Raw genomic sequence first — 20,068 nt, forward strand, 5'->3', positions numbered from 1 at the left:
GTTACTCAAATTTAAATGAGTATCAGCTATAAAATAATTTTTAAGTGTATTGTCTATTGATAAAATTTCTGACATTGTATTGATATTAAGTAATGTATGTAACAATAAAACAACTTCTCGAGAATCACTGGGAGGGATAATCAATTCACAAGAACCTTATATCCCAGTAACAACAAATTTTAATTAAAACTAACATNAAATAAATAAATAAATAAATTGTATTACAGAATGGGAAAAATAATAGTAATAATAAATTTCTTATAATTTTTTGGACATAGAAAGACAAATTTAATTTTAAAAATAAAATTTTACTTCAAAAATCCGACCAAAATCAGCAAATAATAATTCAATTAATGAAAAAAATTTATCTTTAAAATTTTAAATTGCAAATAGAAAAGAAAGTTACAGCTGAATAAATAAATAAAATTAAATTTTTAATATAATTCTTCATATAGCCTATATATTTGTATGTGTGTATGTATGTATTTCTATCCTAAATATTAATTAATTTATTAATTTTTGTAAAAAGTTTGTATACAAAATTTAAATAAAAGAAATTAATAAATAAATCTAATTACAACAAATAAAAATTAATAATTAAAGTAACCAATGTATAAAATTTATATAATTAATTCAATTAAACTTTTTAAAAATTTAACATTATGATGTTTATTTTCTAGTTTTAACCTTCCAAAATTTTCAAAAATATATTTTCTTCTGACTTTATATTTGTAAAATATTCTATTTATTGTGTTTATTAATTAAGTATATTTACCTGCTAATTTTTTGATATTGATTTAAACATTTTAAACATTTAGAAATATAATTTAATTACATCTCATATGTAAATGAATGGTTAAAACATCTTAGAGGGGTAACATTTTCTTGAAGAAATCAATTATTTTAAAATTATATTGAACAAAAATAGCTGATATGCTTTCAGGCCATAATTTCAAATGTCTGAATTGTATAAACAATTACAAATTTGATACGTCGAAACCAGTGGCTGAAAATTCGGGGAAAAGTCTAGTTGTATTCACACTGTTACACTCATATACTGTGGTTTATTTATAGACAATATATATGGGCATACTGCCAAACCATCTTCTAAACAATATTTACTATGCTATATTAAGAAAATCAAGAACTTATGTTGTTGCTATATCCAATCTGATATAAACACAATTCTTGATTTTAGTTATACAATTAATACTGGTGGTACCTGATGAATATTTCATTTAATAATTCCCCATCTTTTTTATAACTTGAAGAATTATAGAAAAAATTGACTTAAGTTAGAATAAAAAAATTAAGGTGTATTAACTATAATTTTATAGTATAATTTTATTTCATTTTAAGACATAAAAAAGAAAGTAAAATGCGAATAACATCATGTAAATCAATTATTATCACTATGATAATTTGATTGCCCAGTAACAAATTGATTAAAAATTTATTTAATTTGTTATAAAATAATCTTATGATCATTGATTGAGCTTAACTCTATGCTGCAAATTTTCAGATAAAATTCAATAAAATTTTATTACTAATAATTTGTAGTTTAATATATAAAACTTTATATAATATTTAATATATAATAAATCTCATTTGTCTATTTAAATTTGGGCTGGATCACTTCCCAGTATGATAGAGCATTGTACTGTACTTCTATTAGAATGACCGGGATTGGTTTCGAATGGGAAATCCTTCGTCTTTTACCTCCAAGGAATATTATTTCAATACTAATAAACTGTAATAAACTTATAGCCGGAGAAATCTACAAAGGATTCGAATTCGAAAATTACAGCTTGAAGAGTTTTTCACCATCTTCATGTTGGCTAACCTTTGAGGACCAGGCCATGTCTAATTGAGGCCAACTGAAGATCTTATAGAATATTGGTAGTTAAATCAATCTTAAAATTGAAAGAATATTGTCGGACTGAATAAATAAATAATAAATTTGATAATGAAAACTATTTAAAAATTAATTATGCTCGATATTTCTGGTACTCTATTTTAAGAAAATAAATTAATGATTTACTTTGTAAAAATTATTTTTTATTCTTATTAATGTATTTCATATGTTACTATTTCAAAATTCTAAGAAAATGAAATATGACATGGCATTGAATGTTATAATTGCTTTTTAATTTTTTTAATTTAATTTGCATAAAAAAATATATTTTTAAAATAAAATATCAAGATAAAATGTTTGATAATTAATAAAATAATACAAACAAATTTAATATAATTTCAATAAAATATTCACTGTATCTACAAGCACAAGTTAAATTGCTTTAAAATTAATTAAAATGGAGGAAAACAAACAAAATTTACATAGTTTACAATTTGCATAAAAATTTTCAAAAATTAATTAATAAATACTTAGATAAAAATTAATTTGTTGTTTATATTTAGTAGCAATTATCATAGAATAATCATTATTTAAGTATGATTATTTTATTTTTCCATTTTAATTAGTTGTAGATTAGATAGAAAATAATAATATAGTCTACAATGTCTTAAATGATTATGAAATTTCAAAATAAAAAAATCTAAACATTCATTTTCATTTGACAAACAGCGAAAATATTAAGATATGTATCAGATGCAGAAGAATATATACCAGGAATATGAAACCGGATGGAGGAAACTGGTTTTTTTCCCCTCTTCATGACGTTAAAACACCTGGTTTTATCACCTGTTTAACTAGATTTTTCAATTTTAAGGAAATAAAAGAAAATTTTTCTATTTTTCTTTAATATTTAATTTTAAAAATAATACCTAATATATAATAAAAAACACACAAAAAATTCTAATATTGTGATAGATTAATATAACATTGTGCAATTAGATTGGACTAGTTTTGAAATTACAAGAAAATTTTCCAGGTTTTTAGATTCAGGTCATCATTTAAGTTCTGTCCTTGTGGGCTAATTTTTACTGACAGGTGCTATTTGTTTATTGTTTAACATTTCTTTTTATTCAAAACTGATTTTTTAAAATAAAATAAATACGTATATCTTTGATTCTAAATAAACATAGTGCTAATATTATTTTTTTTTATTTAAAATAAAATATTGTTTAGCATTGAAAATTGAATAACAAAAAAAGGAGAAAACTCTAAACAGCCTGATAAACTTATGCAAATATCCCTTATCATTTCTGATTAAGTATTTTAAGCTTAGGTATTTGAATATATCTGAAATTATTTTTTAAAATAATTTTTTATACCATATATAGGAATCTTATATATAAAATTAAATCAATTTATTTAAATAATAAAAATTTATATTTAATTGTTGTTTATTTATTTTTAAAATAATGTCCATTTATAATAATAATAATAATAATAAATACACTTCCCCTTCCCTTTCCTTCAGCTGTATGTTAAAAGGAAAATTATTTTCATGCCATTAGAAACATCAACTTTTTCTAAACTCATTGAAACAATTAAATAAATCAATTGATAATTTAATGATTAAGAGTTGAATATTTTTATATTTTGGATGATTTTAAAGAAAAATTGTATTAAATTAAACTAAAATAAATTAAATGTAAATAATGACAAGTCAATGAAATTTAAAAGTTAAATATGAATTATTATACACTTAGATATTAGGTTATCTTTTTGCAGATTCATGTAAATTTATTTTAATCGTGTTATTTTGCGCATTAAAATTTTCCTTATCATCTAATATCAGTTAAATGCTTTTTTTATAACATTACAAGCAAGTTAAAATCCATTCATGCGTATTCATTTATTAAATAAATAATTGGGCTATACGGATCATAACCAATTAAAATACATTATTGTAATGTATTAAGTGAAAAAAGTGATTCAGCAAATTCTGTTATAGGTTATACGGGTTAATAAAGTAGCTATGTTGTAGCGGTATATCCGCTTTTCTAAACTGATCTGACGGAAGAATACATTTCAATTGTCTCTATACACGTAAAAAAAAAAAACAGTATTATTTTGATATTTAATTACTTAAATTAATAGAAAATATTCGATATTTCGTAAGCATTGTAGAATCTGTAAAACAAAAAAATTAAGTCATAATTTATTGTTACATTTTTAATTTAGTAGATAAAAAAAAACTGAATTTAATTTGGTGTGCTTAAATTTTTATTGTTTAATTTTAAAAATAATACCTAATATATAATAAAAAACACACAAAAAATTCTAATATTGTGATAGATTAATATAACATTGTGCAATTAGATTGGACTAGTTTTGAAATTACAAGAAAATTTTCCAGGTTTTTAGATTCAGGTCATCATTTAAGTTCTGTCCTTGTGGGCTAATTTTTACTGACAGGTGCTATTTGTTTATTGTTTAACATTTCTTTTTATTCAAAACTGATTTTTTAAAATAAAATAAATACGTATATCTTTGATTCTAAATAAACATAGTGCTAATATTATTTTTTTTTATTTAAAATAAAANAGAGGGCAGCTCCTTTACATTTGGCTACAACGTCACGTAAAAGTCACATCCTGATTGGCGACGACGTTGTCATGGTGATTATCATCCGCCATTTTGGAGCTTAGAATCTTACACAATCAAGTTGCAGCGAGCGATTCTCTGGTTAACTATTTATTGGAATTCAACAGTTCTTTGGGGTCTCTGCCACCCCCTTTAGTCTTCAGTGTGGTTCAAGATGTCGGGACAGACTTTGAATGATCGTTTGACTGCTGCTAGACACACGTTAGCCGGTCAAGGTTTGGCTAGAGTCGTTTGTAAAGCGACAACCGAAGAAGCCATCGGTCCAAAGAAGAAGCATTTAGATTGTAAGTTATCGCCTAATGCTCAATAATAATCTCATTTTAATTCTGCTTTCCCCCCTCGTCATTCATCCATTATAAACCACATTTCCATATAAAAATCACAATAATGTTTAAAAGTCAAATACCTTTTATACCTATTTACATTTTCTTTTAATAAACCCTATTCTTTTCACTGTAGAACCATAAATTAATCTTTTTCTTTTTTCTGTTCCATGTTATGTTAATAAATGTCATCTTTAATCATATAATTACAGACCTACTTTAAGAGAAGCTTTCCCAATTAATATTTGTAGATAAAAAAAAACTGAATTTAATTTGGTGTGCTTAAATTTTTATTGTTTAATATATGAATACTTTAAGGATAAGTATAATTTTGATTAAAAAGTAAGCAATTATCACGCTCTATATAAAGGATAATGTTATCTCATTTAAAAGCCATTTGTAAAAAGTATCGAAATGTGGAAGTTATATTGCAATCAAACATAATTATTAATATAATATAATTTTCTTCTATAGAAGTATCGTAATTTAGTATATTGGTTGTTTAAATAGCATATGAATAAACTCATTGAATTTGAAAATCAACCGTAATTGTTATTGCAAGGTGATAGTTTTACTTTATCAAATATAAACAGGCTATTTTTTGAACAGAAATTTATAAACGAATTTCATTTTTGAGACTAGAATTATGTTCTAATGATATTGTAAATTGTATTAACTATAAATATCAATCAAATATACAGTATAAACACACAAACTAAATTACAGTAAATGTATTCATATATAAATTGATTTGTTTAATCAGAGTGTAGTCAAAATATTAGAAATAAATTCCTTAAATCGTGGAATAAAATTATGTAGGACTGTAGGTATACTTGTATGTACATATAGAAAAATTCTAATTATTTTAATGCGCTTGGTGATATTCGTGATTTTATAAAATAACTTTTGTAAAAGGTCATTGACTAAGTATTGTGATGCAAGGAAGACGCATCATTGTATTTAACAGAAAGAACACGTAAAATTACTCATTGTAAATAGGTTATATTTGATAAGAAATCAGCATCAATACAATCTTTTCTTTTCTCAAGTTAAAGATCAAAAGTCAATGAAATTAAGCATTACATTTAAAAACTAAATGTTTCTATTGAAAAAAAAAATATTCATTCTATTACAATAGAAAAGTCTCGCGTGTTCGCAACTATAAAAAACAATAAATATACTTTCATACTTTGTATGCCATCAATTTTATAAATATAAGACAAAGTATTCTTATTTAAGATTTTATTAGAAAGAAAGTACGATAGTTAAGTGAAAAACGATAACAGTATATTGCACTCAAATTACATAGGCCGACACTGATTAAAAATAAAAGATTATTTATAGCGAGTTATTTTATGTATGCAAAGTGATTTTCATGAACCACCGGTCAACTTATTCCAGAATAAGGGAGAAGTGGGCGTAAATCTAGCACGTGATTCATTCTAACTTCTATAGATGACACTAGAGGGCAGCTCCTTTACATTTGGCTACAACGTCACGTAAAAGTCACATCCTGATTGGCGACGACGTTGTCATGGTGATTATCATCCGCCATTTTGGAGCTTAGAATCTTACACAATCAAGTTGCAGCGAGCGATTCTCTGGTTAACTATTTATTGGAATTCAACAGTTCTTTGGGGTCTCTGCCACCCCCTTTAGTCTTCAGTGTGGTTCAAGATGTCGGGACAGACTTTGAATGATCGTTTGACTGCTGCTAGACACACGTTAGCCGGTCAAGGTTTGGCTAGAGTCGTTTGTAAAGCGACAACCGAAGAAGCCATCGGTCCAAAGAAGAAGCATTTAGATTGTAAGTTATCGCCTAATGCTCAATAATAATCTCATTTTAATTCTGCTTTCCCCCCTCGTCATTCATCCATTATAAACCACATTTCCATATAAAAATCACAATAATGTTTAAAAGTCAAATACCTTTTATACCTATTTACATTTTCTTTTAATAAACCCTATTCTTTTCACTGTAGAACCATAAATTAATCTTTTTCTTTTTTCTGTTCCATGTTATGTTAATAAATGTCATCTTTAATCATATAATTACAGACCTACTTTAAGAGAAGCTTTCCCAATTAATATTTATTCAATTTTAATAAATTTTTGTAAATTTCAGAAGGGAGGGATAAAAAAAAAAATTGAAGTTTAACAAATTTCATGTTGTTTTCTAAATTAAAATTTCATCCTTGAGAAATAATTCTAGATAAATTCTCTTGATCTGATCAATATATAAGTAAAGAAAATTATTAAATTTATTAATTTAATGCAGATATGAAATATTTTGAATACTAAAAGTTACTTCCCCATTTAGTTTGTTGTTGAATATAATTTTTTTCTAAATTGATATAATTGTAATTTAAACTGGAACTGAAATTTCCCAAAATTTTGTAAAGCAGAGCATTTCTATATATATATAATATATATAAAAAGCTTGCTTGTCTTCTCTTATCTTAATCAGAAAAATAAAAATTTTGTTTTGACTACTATCTATTTGATCTTTGGCTTATGTTAGCATAATTCTTTAACTGTAGATTTTAGCTTTTAATTTCATTATTACCATATGCATACTGAATTTTTATTTATTTATTTTTTTCATAAAGTGAATTTGCATTAAAGAAATGTCACCATTTTTGCATAATAATAATGACCATTTTAGCATTTCAATGAAGACTTTATCTAAATTTGACAGTCTTTAGTGTGTAGATGAAACCATTTGCTGATTTAAATTTTTGTAAGAAAGCCTGTTCAGTTTTAAATACTTAGTTCAGTATTAAAGTATAATTTCTTATCTCCTTACTATTAAAGAGAAACATTTGTTTTGATAGTAAGTTTAATTTTTTTTAAATTAAGGAAAATTTAAAGTTCTTCCTAGTAGGTAAAACAAAACTTTAACATGTCTTGATTACACTTAAAAATAACTTTCCTTTTATTTTTTAAATGTAAAAGGAAAATATTTAGTATAAATAAAAAAAAAATTTAAATGTATTAAGTTTAAAATTTATGAACTTCAAATGTACAGTAACTCCATATGTATCATTCCATTGTTTAGCATGATATATAAATTAGTATTCTGAATTTTTGCTGAATATTTCAGTTGTAAGTTAAAGTAATTGACCATATTCATAGAAACCTCTAATGTAACATTTGTGGAATTTTTAAATTTCTTGTAGCATAATGAAATAAATACCTTAGATCTTTAAACATTTTTTATTACTAAAAAAGTTCAAACATATTTTGTATGTAAAACCTGTTTTGCTTTATTGATTTTTAACTAAACAGCTGACTTTTTTTGTCTTATTATTTCTTAATTTCATAAATTTTACTTTCAAAAATTACCATTACCAGATTCTGACTTTTTAAAATCGGTTATTTTTGGCAATTATTAAAAATTATAGAGTTGATTTTGGAATATTGAAAAGAATTTTTATCATCACTAAATCTTTTAATAATGTTCTAATTAAATTAATTAGAACATTAAAGATTTATACTTTGTTTTAATATTTAGTAAATGTAAACTTAATATATTTATTAAATGATATTAATTAAAGGCCCAATATAATTAGCTTGAATAAGACAGTTAACAATAACAGGTGCATAACTTAACTGATTTTTCTCAAAAAAAAAAAACACCAAATAAACCTTCAGCAATATTTTTGGTTTGATTTCAAAGAATACTGAAAATGTTTTCATCTGTTTCAGCAGCCAGCTGATGGCTGCAAGAGCAGGAGTCCCAATCATGATTTACTCAGTCAAGCATTTCAATTTTTATTTGCAGTTTGTGATATTTTGAATAATTTGGAACTATTTTTATTATCTCTAATTCTTTATATAAACAACAGAAATTAATTTTTTGATCATGTATAACAATATGTAATCTTAGCCTTATTTTCATATAAATTTACTTTAACATGATTTAGATCTGTTGTACAGACATGATGATGATGCTGTCATCCAAACTTTCAGGAGCATATTACTTTAATGGCAGTACTGATTTTAAGAAACTGCATATAAAAATGACACACACATTTTTATCATAAATGATTTTCTGGAAGCTAAGTCAATGCAAGGTATTACTTAGGTACGAGGTATATAAACATCTATCTATTAAATCAAAAAATACTTTGATATAACATCTTTGTAAAATGTAGCCTTAAATTTTCCAGGAATGTAGCCTCAATTTTTGTATTAATTGTATGGTAAAGCATAGTTCACTTTACAATAAGATTATAGAAATCAGTGTGTTAATTCTGGAACATTTCAAGTGCAAGGATAACTTAAAATATTCCAGAATTAATAAATAGCAATGTGTAACAATCTAATTCTAGTGTATTTTACTGTACTTGAATAAGCTATAGTCTATTCTATAATTATTGCTTTTTAAGTTCTGTAATTTATTTCATTGTTTATTTTTTCACTTATATTAAATATGTTCAGAAAGTGCAAAATTTCTAAAATTGGTTTTTATTTTTAGAAGCTTTTTGTAATTTATAATAATCTTTTCAGAAGAAATTAACTATATTTGATAGTGGTGTACTTTAAGAATCTACATAATTTCAAGAATTTTACATATCAAATTCTGATTTTACATGCATATAACTGAAATGAGGATTTTACTATACAAAAACAGCAGGTTCATATAATACTTTTCACTAATGTATTTTATAGATCCCTATTCAATTTGTCCCAGTTCTGCTCTGGGAAAGAAATGTAAAAGCTCTATTTTGTGATTTGTCTGTTCATTACATCCAAATTGCAAGCCAAAAGAAAGCTAGCAGCGAACATTTAATGTCTTGCCTTTTTGTAAAAGAAACACAACTTTGAGGATCTGATTAAATAAAATATTCTTTTGAGATTAAATCTTTTTAGAAATGTTCATTAGGCCTAACAATGGCTTGATAATTATCATAGCTGCTCATTTAACTGAAATTGATAGTTGTAAAACACTAAGCCATTTTTGACATGGAGAGGAAAGGGATACCAATGAACTAATATAACTACCATTCACCAGTTATTATTAAACCATTTTTCAATCAAGTGTAGGAATAGTCTGTTTATATAATTGTTGATTTACTGGTATACTAGGACTATAACAGTACTTAAAACATTAAATAGCTGTTAAATTTTATATAACATTTAAAATATTGACCATATATGGTATTATGATTATAGTTCATTATAAATTTTTTAATTCTGAAAAAATAAAAACGTCAAAGAGTCAGAAATGTTAGTTAAATGTTAAGACTTTTTAATCAGGTTACAAAGTTTAACTTTTTCACAAATTGAAAAGCTCCACTTTCTAGAGAATAGCAGAAGAAATTAAAATCTAAACTTTAAAGCTTGAGCCAAGAATTAAAGAATATATGGCTTTGGTTCCATAAAAAAATGGGAGATGACTTGCCTGTCTCAAAAGCCTGGTGTGAACAGCAAACAATGTTCAAATAAGTCTTTACTAGCAATATTTATTTTCTTGGAGTTTGAAATTCTGTAAACCAATTTGAGTTATAATAAATGTTTATAGTTGAATTGAAACATGACTGACTTCTTGACCATAGCTAATGAAAAAATTAGAAATAGTTAAAACACAAAACTACATCTTAAAACTGCACCTGTAGTAATGTTTACAAATATTTTAAAATTGTTTGTGGAAATCTGTATTAATATAATGAATGTAAATATGTTCATTAGTAGGTAATTGATTCTGTATGTATTGGTTTTGACGACTATTGAATTTTTCAGTTTAGTACAGCTGAATCTTTTAAAAATATACTTTATATTATTGAACTATAAACAGATTTTTTGACTCCTTTTAAAAGTAACTTTTGTTCAGAAGTTTATAATTATATAATATGCATGCATGCACACCTTAATTTAAATTATGAAACTAAAATTTCAAATTTAAAAATATAAATTTCAAAATTAAAGTTATAAAATATATCTTTAAGAGCTGCATGTGAGTAAATTTAAAAACATCTTGCTGCATAGAAAAGGAATGGGCGAATGACTCATTGGATGATCCTTTTTTCCCTCTGAGGTTTTTGTCATGTCACTGATCAATTTTTCCATTCTGGAAGTATATTTGCTACAATCTTGTCTATCCTTATCAGTCTTTAAATATTTACTTTTCTATTGTTCTTCCAGCTGTCTTTCAAGAATAACAACAAAGATGTGATCTGCATAGTTTTTATTCATCTATTTATTTTTTCACTGTCTTAGATGAAATTAGTTTTTGTTAATCATCCAGTTTTTTAAAAACAATTAGGTGTTTCTTATCTGAGCAATATCAATTTTTTTTATATTTGGTACTTTATTTTGCAAGTTTCAATGTGTTAATTTTTATGCTATATAGAAAAATCTAAAGATATGCATATCACATTTGTCAGGAATCTTAATTGATAAATATTCACTTTATAATTTTCAATGTTTGTTTTTTCTCTTTAAATATCCTTGATTTATGAAACAATTTTCATTCTTAATATATTTAATTCTTAAATATAATTCTTCATTACTACTTACATATTTTTTTTCTAATATCAGTGAATTATAAAAATTATGATGACTTGTTGAAAATTATATATAATCTGAATTATGTTTTTTGGAATATCCATTTAAAATTAGTCTTAAGTCATAACTAAACTTTCAAAGATATTTTCTGTTAAGTATATTAAAACTATATTTGCCTTGTTTCTAGCCAGACACTTTATATCAGTTGGTTAGCGGTTAGCAACATGAATAAAAACAAATGATTCACTCAAAAATAAATCAGATATATTACCAGAAAAATTAAACTTGTAGGATGAATTGAATGTTACTTTAAAATAAAACTGATTTTTCATAGAATGACAGTACTATTTACAATGGTGCCACTTCGAATTTAATTCATTTCAGGAGGCCATTTTGAACTCATTTGAAATTGAATAAATTTTTTTATCCTTTTTAGAAATAGTGGAAAGTGAACTAATCTACTCCCAAATTCTAAACAAAACCCATTTTTGATAAACTTAAAGCAGCAAATATATATAATTTAAGATAAAAATAACAGATGTACTAATAAACACAATAAATATGTAAATAAAAATACAAATAATCAAATGATCAGTAAATTGCATTTACTGCTTTGGTTTGATGTCATAAATATGGTGGCTTGATTGGTTGCATCTGTACTGCTTCATGCTTCAGAATAAGTTCCTTTTTCATTTCAATTGTTGATATTGCAACCTTCCTCTTAGATTTTGTTGCTTCCACACATTTCTTGGAAACCACAGTTAAATAAAGGTTAATATGCAAAAACTTCATTCCAATATAATGGCTATTATTAATTAACATAGATATAATTTTAATTTAATAATAAGTTGTGAAATTTAACACTATTGCTATTGTGAGATTGTATTTTGTTTAAAAGCTTATTTTAAACTTTTTACTTCATTTTGTTTGAATAAAATCATGTTTAAATGTCTTCAGATAAAAGCACATTGTGCATTTTGCTTTCAATTTAAGAAAGGATATAATGCAGTACAAGATAGTAAAAAAAATTTCATGTTTATGCGGAAGATGCTCTTAAACTTTGAACATTTCAAATGTGGTTTAAAAAGTTTCATTCGGGAAATTTTGAACTAAAGGAATTAAGATGTACAGGGTGACCAAAAGCTGTTGAAGAAATAATGCAGGAATAAATTGTTAAAAACTAATTCTGAATAATACCTTTTTTATATTTTTGGTGTTTTGTTGCATAAAGTGAAAGCACCAAAAACACATGTGCACCCATGTCTCATGCTATGCTCAACAGATTGCCTTTACAAACACAATGCATTTTTTTCACTGCACCCACAGTTTGAACTTTGAAGTCAATCAAATTTAGAAGCAAATTTGTCAAATTTAGTTGTTTAAGGTATGAAAACCTATTTTAAAAAATTAATTCTGCATTGTTTTTAAATTAAAACTATTATCCAAGCCTTTAATGACCAGTAGGTATTTTTAATTTTAACAAATGTTTTCAGCTACTTTTTAGTGGCTATTATCAAGTTATTGATATAACCATTAACTAAACTATTTATTTGGTACAGATCAAACTATGTTTGATATTGTGTTGGTTGTATTACCATTCTAGAAGTTTGTTCAGATAGTCATCTGAAGATGACTGCTTTTAACTATTATATAATGCCCCAGATATTTTTTCAAGATGTTCAAAGTCACATTTAACTAGATGCTAGAAGTAATTGTTTAAAATTTTTTCTTATCTTTTATACAATAAATAACTTGTAATTGTTACAATACACACAATATTATACATTTTGTAGAATTATGAACTACAGTAGAACCTCAAACTCGGCCTAATGTGGACCGAAGGGTGGCCGAGTTTGTGAAAATGCCGGGTTATCAGGAATGGGGTTAAAAAAAATAAGTACGAGTGTTTCCTCAGAAAATACTGTACTGTACTTGTATGTATTGTTTACTTGAGAATATAACAGAGAATAAACTGCCCAAATACCCATAAACAAAGGAAAAGTACGTCTTTTATGAAGGCATAGAGTATTTACTACATGAAAATGAAAATTAATGAATACACTGTGTACAGTAATTTACCTGATAAGACAGACCTCAGAAAAATACTTTATGAGAGCTTTTATACTTTTATAAAGCTGTCTATAACGAAAATTAATTAAGGATTTTTTTTGCCCTGCCAGGGTGTGGCCGAGTTATCCGGAGTGCCGAGTTATCGAGAGTCGAGTTTTCGAGGTTCTACTGTATTATGAAATACTGGGATTGGGCCACCAAAAGTGGTTAGGGACTGTGCAACTGCATATTACAAAGTATCTACCAGACATGGACAAAACTGATTTTTTAAATGCTTATTTAATACAAAAATTGGTAGAGCATATAGCCTACATATTACTTTAAGTGATTATAAAAAAAATTGTGTTGAAAATCAGCTTGACAGTTGTAGAACAAAAGTTTGCTTGTTCACAAAGTTTAAACTAAGAACATATGATTGTAACTGATACTTTATAGTATTTTGAAATTAAAGGTTTTTAATTTCTGTTATGGAATGAAACAATTTTATGCATGTCAATTTCATCTTTCATCCTGAGAGCACTGTTAGAGGATTCTTGGCCCTTAAATGTTCCTTATGGTTCATATCAGGACTGATGTGTTCAGTTAAGATATTTTTATGTAACTGTTCTTTCAGATACATTGTTATAACATTAAATAGATAATTATCTGAAACATTAAGATATTTAACTTTTCTTACATTTTCTATTGGGTTTGCTTAAATATCAAACACAGAAAAAACACTCCAACTCTTTTAAAAAAGATGAAAAATTGATCTGAAAATGGCTTTTTAATTGCTGTATACATAGAATTTAAGAAATGTTAAATGGCTTTCTGGAGAACATATTGCAAAAATCATTTTGTAATTAAGCAAAATTTTTGTTGGCATGTTATGGTTTTTATGTTATATTTTAAAGTCTAATTTGTGCTATTAACACAGCTTTGTAATATATTTAAATACATCAAACTCCTAATTTATAGTAGTCTCATCATAACAGTAGTCTTTTTATTACACTTTATATGTATGGTCTTTATTGTAGTTGGTCCTTGATTTTTTTTTTATGAATAGGGGTAAAAAAATATTACTGATTTTAAAAACAATTTATTGAAAAATGAAGATACAGTAATTAAAAATTTCATGGTAAAAATAGTGTCCTTAAGTAACCACTTTCTGCACCACTGTTAGCTATCCTTAGTGTGTTATATGCAAAGTAGTCCTTCCTCAGTACTTAATCTTAACTGATGGAAACCATTCAGACAAAACAGTCATGTAGATGTAATGTCTTGACTTACTGTTTCGATTGAACAGACAAAATATTTGATAAAACATTGCATATAGACAGGCCTGAAACAAATGTTTTAACAAAAACCTTTTCAATTATTATAATTGATTATAATTGGTTGATGGGTGGATATTTCTATGTGTGCTTTTTTTTTTTCTTATTAATCTATAATAATGTAGCATTTGCCTGACATTTTTGTATATATTTTTTTAAAATGCTGTTCTAGATTTCATTACATAATTGTTTTTTATACAAATTTTTCAATTTTTTTACATCTCAATAAAAACCTAGAAATAAATGGGGAAATTTATTGGCGCCATTAGATGGATATGTTGTGATTATTCTCCATACTATATTCTGCTATAGACAATGAGAGAAATGCTGCAATAAGCAAGATTTTTAATGTTTCAGAACCAGTTTTGGAAAAATAGTCTAGAATACTGATTCTTGTTTCTCTGCAATAATCAGAAATTTTTAATATGAAGTTTTTAGTAAATTTTTTTAGTATTCAAAAAATTATTCAGTAGTGTAAAAGTTTTACTTAAATAAGAATAGATGTAGTTTGTATTTTAAGAGGAAAAATCTAATTCATTTGAATTACAAATGTGCTTGTGATATTGTTTCTAATATTAGTTTGTGCAATTAGACGTCAGAATTTTAATTACAGAAAAATTGAGAACAAAGAACACTTAATTCTGTTTTACACTTCATTTAACACTATCTGGAATAAAAATTTGCTTTATACAGGATTTGTTTTGATCTAATACATACAGTAAGACCCTGCTTAACACTGATTCTATATAAAATGGTCTGCTAAAAGCCTAAAATAAGCTAAAAATTTATGCTGATTTTAAATTATCGCGACATTTCATTGATTTGTATATAATATGATTATTTACAAACATGAACCAATCAGAAAAAATGGCAAAAAGGTGTACTTTCTTTAAATCTGTGTTTGGAGCAATTTTGGAAAAAAATATAACTTCAGAATGCCATAGGCAATATTGGCTTCGCTTGGCAAGAATTAACTGATAAATGCTTGAATGAAGTGTGGAAGAATTCTCAACGAGAAGAGTCTATTGCTGTATCATTAGGCTGACCAAACAACCTAATTGATACAGCAGGACTAGATGTAGACGAGCAGGATATTGAGGAGTTACAGCAGGTTTCTGGTAAGTCTTGCCAATGATGACCTTCAAGAACTAGCAAAAGGAATTCATGTAGAACTGGAAAATAGATTCTGAAAACAAAGGACCCAAAAAATTTCTCTGCAGATTTCCTTAGTAAAAGTTTAGTAACGATAACCGAAATTGTTGATCAAATTGTAGCAAATGATCCAGATCTTGAAAGGAGTGCAAAAACAAAATGAGGTGTTTTGGATGCAATCTTCTACCGACATTTGCTTAAGGAAAGAAAAAAGCAAAAAATGAAACTTTATGACAATTGCAAAAAAAAAAAAGTTGGGACCACCTTCACAAAAAAATGAACTTTACATTTGTGTGTGTATATGTTTGTGTTATTTAACATATTTTTATATTAATTTGTATAATAATTTAAAATTAAAGTAAAATTCGTTTATTTTTGGTTGCGTGTTCCCCTATCCCTATTTACTATGTTAAAATGACCTCGTTTAACGCTTTGTCATCTAGGAACACATCCCATGTTAAGCGGCATCTTATTGTATTAATAAATTGGATTTTTAAAGATTTTCCATTTTTTTTAATTCTAATTATAAGAAATATTCAAACTTCTAAGAAATTGTTCTTTTTAAAATAATTTTTAGCATTTGTAGTAGCCTTAATTATAAAATAAGCTTTAAAATTTGGCTGATTATGACAGTTACATCCTAACAATTTTTATTTTTTTTCCTAACCGCTTCTATTGCAGGATAAACTTCAGTTTGATTTGTTTGTAGGATTGGTTTCTTCCAGTTTCTTTCAATATAGAGTAGTTTTTATGCCATTTAGTGTTAAAGCTAAATATTTTGATTTAACTTTCAATTAAAAAAAAATTGTGCAAATAACATTTTAAAATTTTGTCGATAAGTTACAATTGTCTCTCCCTGAATTAACTAAAATTGAAATATCTTTCTTTAAATACATTGCTTTATTAATTTATTGGTTCCAGACCATAAAAACTAGTACAGTAGACCATTGATTATCAGAAACAATTTGGGACTGGGGTTGTTTGGATAACTGATCATTTATGAAAAAATATATTAAACAGAAAATTGTGTTGTATATATTTTGAATTGTACGTCTTACAAATTCATACCTTACCTACCTTACATAAAGTAGTACATTAAAGTAGGCCTACAGTTTAGGTTGGTAGGGAGTGCGCTACAATGCCACAGCACTAGCGGAAATTTGAATTTGCTTATTGAAAACACTTTCAGTTAATCGATGTTTTGGTTGATTGTTATGCGTATAATCGATGCTCTACTGTAAGTAATAAAATCTTCCAATTTTTTTCTTTCATATGAACAGTGTCTTTTTCCAGAAATGTATCTATCCTTTAAAACCAAATTGGATATCTACATACCTTCAATACTAAATCCTTGGCTGATGATGTCACTGTAGCAATGTAATATATGCATAAAATTGGGTGTATATTAATAATAGTATAAGGTATTGTGTACCAAGATATTTTTTCATAAATAGTCTGATCAAGCCTTACATCAAACATTATAGTACACTTTCAGACTATAGCAGTAAAATCTCGATAATGACGTATGGAACAAACAGTGTCAGATTAAGAAAATTGCCATATTATTGGAAGTAAGAATAATTCAATGGCTTAATTAATTAATCCTATGGGATAGACATTTACATGCATGTTATGTTTTTGATTAATACAATGCATTATTTCAAGAAAATATGGAAGAATAATCATGTTACTGTATTTTAGTTCTTTAAATGAAAATTTTAAAAGGACTGTTCTGTCATTTTGTAATCCAACTATGCTGCTTTTGCTGTTAATGAATGTTGCCAAGTTGCTGGATTTCCACAAAATTTAATGGAAAATTGGAGTGATTGTCTGAAACTTTGTGGAAGATAAAATATAAAACTACTCACAAAATACAATAAAAGGAATTAAAATGGTAATGCAGTACCATTTTGCTTATGTGCGCATTAAAATACTTTGAATATTTTGGATTTTATTAAAAGGCTTGTTCTGTTTTTCCTTATAGAATACGTGATGATCATTACAAAGAACAAAAATGTTTACTTATACAAATGTCTGTCCTTTGTAATGATCCTCTATGTATTTTGTAAGGAATACAGAACAAGCCATTGAATACATCTAAATCTAAAGATTAGATATATTTCGAAGTGCACATGCACAAATAATACCATGTTATAATTTTTATTCCTTTTTACTAGTTATGTTTTTTGTGTAGTTATTCTAAACAATCATTTTTGTTGTGAAGGTAAAATGTTTTTTGGTAGGAAATTTCAGGATTATTTTATATTTATGCAGTATTGTATTAAATTAATTAAAGGTAATGTCACCTTATGCTGCTCAAAAAAGTACAAGCCTAACAATCTAAATCTTGCGTAAGTTAGGTTTTATCATGTTGTCTTTAGTAGGAAGTGTTCAAATTTAGTGGGAAGTGGAATTTGAACTAGAAGAAAGTAGTTGGCATCAATGGTGCAATACCTAAATTAACTAATGTTGGATTATTGTATGTCAGACTAGCAAATGGCCACATTACCAAGATTGTACCATATTATAGAATTTTAATTCGTTGTTAATTTGATCTTGAACTGCATTTCTAATAGTCGCACCCTAGATGTGCATAAACTTTATTTTCAGAGGAATTTAGGGTGACTGAATGTGTTTACTTTTTAAACTGTAATACAAATCTAAGGCATGCACCAAAATAATTCAATAAGAGTAAAAAACTTTTTGGTGTTAAAATGAAAATTTTATTCATCTTTTTAATGCCAAACTTTTTACTGTTTTTTTTAAACTGAATTTATATTAGTCTAAACTATTTATACAGGTATAAGAATTTTCATGTGAAGTGCAATGATGGATAGATAATTTTTGTACTTAATTTTGTAACTGGAGTTTATCTTCAAAATAGTCTTGCATTAGAATTGCACAACTAATCAATATAAGAATTTTATTTAATGAATTATAATACTGTATATCAAAATTTATTTTATAAACTGGCATGCATAAAATTCAAATGTGCTTGACTATAATTTCATATAAAATGTGGCATTTTAAAGTTTTTTGAAAAATGTTCAAAATTTTATCAGTTTTTAGCAGCCAAGTTTTTTTAATTTGATTTTTTACAATAACACTCTAAAAAATAAAGATTGAGACTAGGATGTCCCAATACCACAAGTATTGCTATCAGAATCACAAGGAAAGTATAGATACTGGTATTGGTATTAAAGTAGCGATACTGTCCTGCATTAAGTATCAAAACTGGAAATCTTGTCAGATGTTGCTGTTCAATTTGTCATGTTGCCTTCCAGTTTTTATTGCTGAGAAGATACACCTAGCCCTCTTTTTGCAAGGTAGATACATTCAAGAGAATGCTGTGAAAAAATTGTAAAATGTACAGTACATGATTCTGTAGGAAAATGCTCAATAGGATTGATCCACAACTTCAATGGCACAAAAAAATAAGTAATTTACAAAAAACAAGCCTTTTTATTTTAACATTATTTGTATGTAAATATAGCAAAACACAAGGTAGCATAGGAAAACCAACATATTGCATTTTCTGATGTACAGTACTCTACATATACTAATGTACTGTGTATAAAAAGATGACTCTTGATTTCAACAAAAAAGTAATTTAACTTTATTAACAATAACACAATTTTAATGGAAAGTTAAATTTAAAAATTTTTCCCTGTGTAAAAAAAATTGATTGCATAAAAAGACTGTTAATTTTCTTTTGATGGCTATGTAAAAAGAGGGATATGTGTACTGTACTCATTACAATGAACTTGTGCTCACTCAGCCTTCATTGTAAATGAAGGCTGAGTGAGCCCCAGAACAGCAATTAATAGTTTTTGCTTACCCTGGGGAATTGAATCCCAGCTATCTAGATAAGAAGTCAGTGTAAACTGAAGTACTGACTGGTATTCAGTTTACATTCATAAGATTTCTTATGTACACAAAAGAAGTCCCAGATCTATAGTCCTGTTTAATGGGCTCTGTGGGTACTACTATATATAGGATAGTGGTGGATAAGAAATTGTTGGTGAAAAGGCAAGTCTTTACATTGAGTTCTATATTATTCAAATTTTAGAAGTCAGTTCAAACAAATATACACAAATTGTAGATCATTTTAAACATTGCTGATGGTTTAAGGTGATTAACAAACAAGCACTACATGAAGTTTAACTAAATATTTGTTTCTAAATAGT

General features: G+C 26.2%; 1 protein-coding gene across 12 annotated transcripts in view; it reads left to right on the forward strand.

The window, feature by feature from the left end:
- The window catches only part of LOC111624041 (phosphatidylinositol-binding clathrin assembly protein LAP-like), a 106,782-nt gene that overhangs the window by 13,589 nt on the left and 73,125 nt on the right, over positions 1-20,068 (forward strand). For 3 of the 12 annotated variants that reach the window (XM_023366813.1, XM_023366811.1, XM_023366812.1), the window contains exon 1: positions 6,326-6,643. The exons of 1 other annotated variant lie outside the window; for it this stretch is intronic. In XM_023366813.1, coding sequence (XP_023222581.1) covers positions 6,514-6,643 — 130 coding nt within the window. In that variant the 5' untranslated portion in view covers positions 6,326-6,513. Of the gene's footprint in view, positions 1-6,324; positions 6,644-20,068 lie in introns of those variants that run through there. 8 more of the 12 variants (XM_023366807.1, XM_023366809.1, XM_023366808.1 and 5 more) reach the window with 6 other exon arrangements.

The sequence above is a fragment of the Centruroides sculpturatus genome, unplaced genomic scaffold, assembly GCF_000671375.1.
Source record: "Centruroides sculpturatus isolate CEXI.00-Female unplaced genomic scaffold, Cexi_2.0 scaffold192, whole genome shotgun sequence".
In the NCBI taxonomy this organism is placed as follows: Eukaryota; Metazoa; Arthropoda; class Arachnida; order Scorpiones; family Buthidae; genus Centruroides; species Centruroides sculpturatus.